Below are 7,706 nucleotides of genomic sequence, written 5' to 3'. Positions count from 1 at the left end.
CATGAACTGCAGCAGAGCTGATGCCATCTCCTGCACTAACCATGAACTGCAGCAGACACAAGGATGGAGCAGATCCTGGCTCCTGCACTAATCATGAACTAAACATAGAATGTTTTCTTGTTAATTTGAGTTTTGAGAAAAGTACTCACTATGTAGTTCTGGCTGGCCTGGAGCTCACTATGTAGACCAGGCTGGCCTTGATCTGTGCCTTCCAAAGTGCTGGAATTAAGGCCTATACCACCATGCTTGGCAAACTACATATAGAGACAGGAATGACTCTAACCCTGGTACCCAGCATTAACCCAATTAACCACATATAGACAGGAATGGATCTGACCCTGGTGCTCTGCACACAGAGACAATGTAATCCCAGCCACAGCTGCTGTTCAGCTTCCTACAGAGAACACAGCTAACCATGGAGACCAATAAAACCAATCCTAGTGAAATGTAACACAGCTGTTACCTTTCAAACAACCGAAATGGCCAGGAGGTGGCGGCATATATCTTGAATCCCAGCATTCAGAGGCAGAGGCAAGCAGATGGATCTCTGTGAGTTCGAGGCCAGCCTGGTCTACAAAGTCAGTTGCCAGAACTGTTATACATAAAAAAAAAAAATCTGTCTTAAAAAACAAATAAAAAACAACAGAAACAGACTCCAAATAAAGACGGCCATGACACCAAGTAATTGGTGCTCATTGTGAAGTTGAAAACTGTTATAGTCCAGGCCAGTCAGCAACTGAGCATTCACAAGCAAGCACCGCTTTCCCTGCTAAGTCACTAGCAAAGGTAGAGTCCTGACTTACAACGCACTCCACTTTGCCAATGTGAGAGACGAGGAGACTAACGGAACCCTCTCCTGCGTGACTGCGCTGGTATGGGTTTCAATCCAAAATCTACTGATATTTACAATTGAAGTCAGCCATGGAAATGAATTTCCTGTGATGTTCCAGAGGATGGACTGACTATACTAGGATGCCAACAACCAAAATCAGCTTCAAATGCCAGAGAATGGTGATATGGGACAGGCCAACATAGCAACTGGACAAGAGGACCACAGGCAGTGAGGGCAGTGTCACCGAAGAGGACAAGAACAGCAAAAGGACACTTGCTGGTAGCATACACAGGCACAGTGCTAAACCAGCAACATATACGTTCATGGTTCACAGAGGAAGCTGTACACTAGTTTCCTGAAGAAAAAACAACTTATGTGACTTCCTGAAGTCATATAGTTATGAATGACATAACTGTGACATACACTGGCAATGAGCTCACCAGGAGTCCATAAAATCAAATCCATAAGGGAAATTATGTTTACAGGGCACACATTAGGCAGGGCTTTGGGTGGTAATCTAGAATGCAAGCAGTTTGGAGCTCATGGAAAGAGCTCACATTGACAGGGCACTAAACAGACATGAAAAGAAAGTAAGTTTCAATATTTAGTAACAGGCCAGAACCCCCTCCCCCTGCTATTCTTCTGCTTATTTAACTAGTGAGGTAGGGTCCTAGAGCCCTGGGGGATGTCTGAAATCTCCAATACCTCTCAGGAAGTGCTCTGACTTTCTTCAGCATACCTGATTTACAGGGTTCAGCACCCTTCTGCTTTGGGGCCACTAAGAAAAATAAGGTAGCTCAGTATGGTGACACATGCTTATAAGCCTGGCCTTTCGGGAAGTGAGACAGAAGGATGGCAAGTGTGAAGCCAGCCAGGACCATGAGAAGCACAGGTCACGGATAACACAACCCTCACTCTGGTGACAGAGAAGGCAGCTCCACGACTAATGAGACAAGGTGGCAGCACACAAAGAATGCACAGACTAAACAAAGAGGTGACTACTAGGCCGGGCAGGAAGGCATGGACTGGCATTAGACTTCAACATACTCCTTAAGATGGCAGGTCATTCAATTTACAATCATTTGTTTCAGGGATGTATTTTTCCACCACTATTTTCCACCCATCGTTGGCCACGGGTAACTTAAACCCAAGAAAGTAAAGCAGCTGACAAGGAGGACCATCGCAGGTGCACTCGGTAGGTGTGACCACTGAGTGTCACAGCAAGGCTGCCATTCTAGCGCTGAGTCCTTAAGGAGTCACACTGCTGAAGTCCTCAGGAGGCAGAGGCACTAGATCCAATCACTCCAGAGCCACAGCCTCAGATCTGTCACCAGCCAACACTCCCAACTCTGTTACAGCTCTGAAAGATCACAGCCACAAAGACTGCCAGCCCATGCAGTTCTTAATTCGACAGCTTGGGGCAGGAATCCATGCCATACAGAATGACTTCCTGGGAGTGCTATTGCCAGACTGTAAACATTTAGAAACAAAAGCAAAGCCCACTTCATTTGGCAGTTTAACAGTAGGCCTCAGTAGGAGGAATCTGCTACTAGTGAAGGCAGGCTCTTCAGTCCCACGGAAGGCCCCCCTGCAGCAGGCCAGCACACCAGCAAAATACTCTCCCCACCAGGACCAAAAGCTCTCCCACGAATGCAGCAGACTGCCTGCCACTGAGAGCCTAGATGACAGAACACACTCCATAGGCTGAGGGGTGGCGGAACCAACCTCACCCAACCCAACTACTGTTACCAAACCAAGGGTCATGAGTGGGGAACCTTCTTCTCCAAGGCATCACCACTTAAGAGGGCCATAAGTGCCATGGAAAAGTAAAATGCTTGCACTGTTCTGAAATGCTGCAACTCTGACGGCAACAACAGAGAGTGGTTACTGTCATGTCATGAGATACTGGAAATCAGAGAGGCAAGAAGAGACAGGGAGTTCTTCTATCTTTTGTATCCTAAAACTAAATAAGCGTTATGACACATTTAAAATAAACTTTCACTATATTTTAATGCCAAGACAAAATTAAACTGTCCTTATTTTTAATAATACCTATAATTAAAACATGCTTGAGAAAAGCATACATTCATGCACATGCATACAAATGTGCATACATAAACACAGACAGGCATGTATACACACATATGTATATATCCATGCACACGCACACACATATGTGACCACACATAGAAATATACACTTAGATACATGTATAAACACACGTAAACACACATGAGCGTGCGCATACACATGTCACATAGTTTCTTAAGTTCTCACAAGTTTCATAATCCAACACATAATAGTTAACAAAAATACATACGTTCTTTCTTGATTTTTTCAGCTACTAGAAATTCATCTCTCTCAACAGTTGGAGCAAAGTTGCTGCCGATGACTCTCACAGCAAACTGGAACTGCTGGGCGACATCAGCTGGAAGGTGAGCAAAGGGTGCAGGTTACAGCGGGGCAGTTTTCATGGCCAGAGCACACGGGTCAAGGGTACAAGCCACTCTGCCCAGTCCTAATTGAAAGGACAGAAAAGCCAAAATGACATCAACGACTGAGAGAAAGAGTTCTGTAAACTATGGGAAAGATAGCAGAGATACAGAAAAATCCTGAAAGAAAACCAAACTGCACAGACAGCCATTTTAAAAGAAGTGATTAAAGTCACAGCCCAGACAAGGAACTGAGAAAAGTAAGCCTGGCCAAGATGTCCGAGCAGCTCCAGGAAGAAAGAAGCAGGATTCATGTACATACTTCTACAGTGTGTTACAACATAGGTTGTCTCTGCCTCCTTAAAGAAATACATGAAGCTGAGACTAAAACAGCTGAAATAAGGACATAAATTCGCCACAGCAGGAGTGAACGCAGAGGGAAAAGCTGGAGAGTGATGGGTGCGTGGCATTCCTTCCAGGACGACACTGGAAGCCCAATGTTTGCCAGGACAGGATGGCAAGGGGAGTGGGAACTGTCTTCCCTTTCTGAGCTGCAAAGATAGAAACTCTGACAAGCAACTCACGCAGGAACAGGCTCATCTGACTCACAACTCTAAGTTACAGTCCATCAAGTCCATCATTGTAGGAAGTAAAAGAGCAGTGACCTGAACCAGCTGGTCACACTACATTCAGTCAAGAAAGTAATGAACTGTATGCAGGCGGCCAGCTCCCTTTCTTCACTCTCACAAAGCCAAGATCCTCAGCCTAGATGATGGTGACACCCACAGTAGGCAGGACTGCCCACAAATCAAGATAATTCCCCATGGACATTCCACCAGGCCAACCTGGACAATCTCTCATTGTGACTGCCTTCTGGCTGGGGGGGAGGGGGAGGTCTATATTGAATTATGGTGATAATTAAGACTAATCACAATTTCACCAAGACAAAAGAGATGGCACTGGGCAAAGGAGGACTGTGTGTGCAGTTCTCTTGGACATCTAAACCTTTCTGAAACACAAGGTGCTTTTAAAAACCACCCTGACATGAGGCCCTTTCCTTCACAAATGTTGGCTTTAACTAGTCTGGCACGGCCGATGCTATCAACATTCTTTAAGGTTTCATTTCAACACCTTCAGTCTTCAAGACAAGAACAAAGCAAGTACGGATGGGGGAGGGGTTCCTCAGGTAAACTCAAAACTGAATCTCGACTTGTACCATACAGCAAAAATCTAAGTCATAACAAGCTTAACAAATATAATACAATCTCTCCTAGGGGAAAAGATGAAAAGAAAGAAATCTTTATGATTTTGGACTTGGTAACAGTTCTTCACATGACACCAAAATGATCAATTTTAAATATTTTTTTCTCTTATTTATGGGGGGTTGGAATCCATGCAGAAATCAAAGGGCTATTTTCTGGAATCAGTCCTTGCCTTGCCTTCCACCTTGCTGAGAAAGCAGTCTCTCTTGCTGTTCTTATCACTCAGCAGCAGCAGCAAACTCCAGACCAGCTGGCTGTGGGCTTCCAGATGAGTCTCCCATCTCTGCCTCCCAAGTTGCCCTCATAGTGCTGTTATTACAAACGCATGCCACCATGCAAGGCTTTTACATGGCTCTGGAGACGGCAGAGCAAGTACTTTTACCTGCTGAGCTACCTCCCTGCCCCTCCCCTTTCTGATACAGATAAACTGAAATGCATCAAGATTTGGAGGCTAGAGAGATAATAGCTCAACAGTTCAGAGCACTGTTTGCTCTCCCAAAAGACCAGGATCCAATTTCCAGCACCCACATGTGGGCTCACAACCATCAGCAACTCCAGTTCCAGGATATCCTCCACCCCCCTCTGTCCTCTGCAGATTGCGGCGCGCGCGCGCGCACACACACACACACACACACACACACACACACACACACGGTGCACAGACAGATATGCAAGTAAAATACCTATACACATTTTTAAAGGATTTATTTATTTATTATTATGTATACAACATTCTTCCTCCATGTATGCCCACACGTCAGAAGAGGATGCCAGATATCATTACAGATGGTTGTGAGTCACAATGTGGTTGCTAGGAATTGAACTCAGGCCTCTGGAAGATCAGCTAGTGCTCTTAACCACTGGGCCATCTCTCCAGTCCATCTATACACATCTTTTCATCTCAAAAAAAACTTTTAAAAATGTGAAAATTTTTGTCTAAAAAAAACTGTTAAGAGTTAAAATACTGGAAAAAAACATTTCAGAACACTAAACTAAGGTCTCATCTGCAAAACATAAAGAACACTGAGAACTATAAGGGCGGAAGAAGCAGCTCAGCAAGGACATACGCAGATGCTGGGGAGAAAACAAAAAAAATCACACACAGCATTAGAAAGGTGTTCGAATGTCTGTTAGAAGGAAGTCATGAAAAGATGCTCAGCAGCACCAGGGACAACAAGCTACTGCTACACACCTGTCAGACCAGGACAAAACTCCAACAAAGTGTGTGAGAACGGAGTCGCTAGTCCCCTCAGCTACCCTCCACTCCATCCACAGAGAGCCAGCGTCACCTTTAATGAGCTTTGTGCAGTATTTTATCCTGTATCTGAGACCAGTGACTCCCAACTCAGACATAATCATAAACGGGGGAGGATGGGAGGGTACAGAATTTTGCTAAAAATCACCTGTAAGCTGTAAAACTTCTACCAATCCAAAGGGACCTTTATGTAAAAAAATTCAAATTTAGAAATTCATAACGAATAACTTCAAAATCCAGTTATAACTATGAGGTTCTTTCTGGAAGATAAAATTGTGGACCCAATGCAATAAAGGAAAAATGATGTTAGGGTGCATAAAGTCATAACTAATAACCTTGGATATATGATTTCACCTATGACTGGGACACTCAACCAGAAAGGACACTCTCCCCAGACGGTGGAACGACCCTCACTCACTCTCACTGGGTCGCTGGGATAACCGCTTTGAGACTTACTTTCCCCTCGACTCCTATCGGCTTATCCTACCTTTTCCCCATAGCGCTTATCACGCACAAACACCGTCTGCCCACCAACACAATAGTCACATTTCGCACTGAAGGATTTTTTATATCAATAAATTTTAAATGAATAAAGAACACAGCAAGGTATAAAGTAAGAACTGCGTTAATAGTTTAGCTGTGACACATAGTAGTTAGTTCATCCTCTGCCCTGACAAGGTGTTACAAATGTTGTTACAAAGCATGGACGATCAAAAGGCCCTCTCAGTTCTTAAAATGAAGTTGTGTTTAAAGTCTTCCTTGACAACCTGCGCGAATTATCTCTTACATTCTGAGACACAGGAGCAAGTAACCCAGTCATGTGAATTACAAAACTGTTCCCTCATGACGCGCCCCCACTCATCTCCAAAAAGGAGCTTCAAGAGACGAGATCCTTGACCTTTTTTCCCCCCGACTACCACGGCTCCAGCACGGGTAAAGTGGGCAAAACTGCCCTGAGGTCTGGCTTCTCAGGAGCGTCATCCGCTACTCGAACTCCGCTGGAATAAGCGAGCATCACCCCAGAGGCAGAGGTGACAGCAGAGTGAGAAGCGCGCAGAGGCAGGGCTGCAGGCCGCGGTGCAGTTCGGACCCGGGAGCGAACACCGAGCCCAGCGGGCACCGGTCCCCAGGCCAGGGACAGCCCGCGAGCCGCACCCCTTCCCTTCCCCGGGGCCAGGGATAACAGCTACCCGGCCGCCCGGGATCATGGCGTTCAGCCTCCATGCCCTGAGCCCCGCCACGCGTACCTTCGCTCCGGCCCAGGATCCGGCAGCACAGGTTCTGCAGCAGGACGTTGGGCGACTTCTGATCCGGGGTTGCCATCACCGCGCCCGGACTGCGTACCGCAGCCTCCCCGTGCCCCAGGATCCCGCGCCCGGACTACGGCGCCGCCATATTCGCGGAAGCGGCAAAAGCGCGCGCCTCCCATAATGCACCGCTTCCTGCGCGAGGCGCGCATGCGCCTTCTAGGCGACGACACACCCCCGCCTCTCCACGCGGGACGAGTGGTGGCGGCCGGCAAAGCGGTGTTGCAGTGTGCTGTTCGCGGTAACGTCGGGTCCTGGCGGCAGTGCACTTCCGCAGCTTGCGGTCTGAGCGCTGCTTTGCGAAAGACCCCGGTTGCAGTCACATCTGGATGCGGAGTCCAAGTGTGCGTGAACCCTAGGACGGTGACAGGGGCGCCGGCGGCGGCATGGCTCCAACGCTGAGCTCTCGGAAGTGACTTCTCACGGGTCTGGAACGAGGTAGTCCTGGGAACCGGGGCGCAGGCACAGGAGTTCCGTGGTGTCCGTGGAACGAACACAGGAAGGACAGAGCCCAGCCCGCAGCTCCTGCCGGGATGCGCGGTGGTCAGCAGATGAAAATGCCCTTCTTGTCCAGATCTGTCATGGCAATGGGGCTCATGCCTTAATGGAAGGCATGGA

At 47.2% G+C, this 7,706-nt stretch overlaps 1 protein-coding gene across 1 annotated transcript in view; it reads right to left on the bottom strand.

The window, feature by feature from the left end:
* The window catches only part of Tubgcp3 (tubulin gamma complex associated protein 3), a 52,935-nt gene extending 45,752 nt beyond the window's left edge, over positions 1–7,183 (bottom strand). Inside the window, exons 1-2 of the mRNA XM_005366283.2 lie at positions 7,029–7,183; positions 3,153–3,260 (exon numbers count right to left, since the gene is read on the bottom strand). Coding sequence (XP_005366340.1) covers positions 3,153–3,260; positions 7,029–7,104 — 184 coding nt within the window. The 5' untranslated portion in view covers positions 7,105–7,183. The remainder of the gene's footprint in view (positions 1–3,152; positions 3,261–7,028) is intronic.
* Positions 7,184–7,706: the final 523 nt, after the last annotated feature.

Source organism: Microtus ochrogaster, unplaced genomic scaffold, assembly GCF_000317375.1.
Source record: "Microtus ochrogaster isolate Prairie Vole_2 unplaced genomic scaffold, MicOch1.0 UNK7, whole genome shotgun sequence".
In the NCBI taxonomy this organism is placed as follows: domain Eukaryota; kingdom Metazoa; phylum Chordata; class Mammalia; order Rodentia; family Cricetidae; genus Microtus; species Microtus ochrogaster.
The sequence above is the reverse complement of the archived record's forward strand: the minus strand, read 5'-3'. Positions and strand labels throughout refer to the sequence as shown.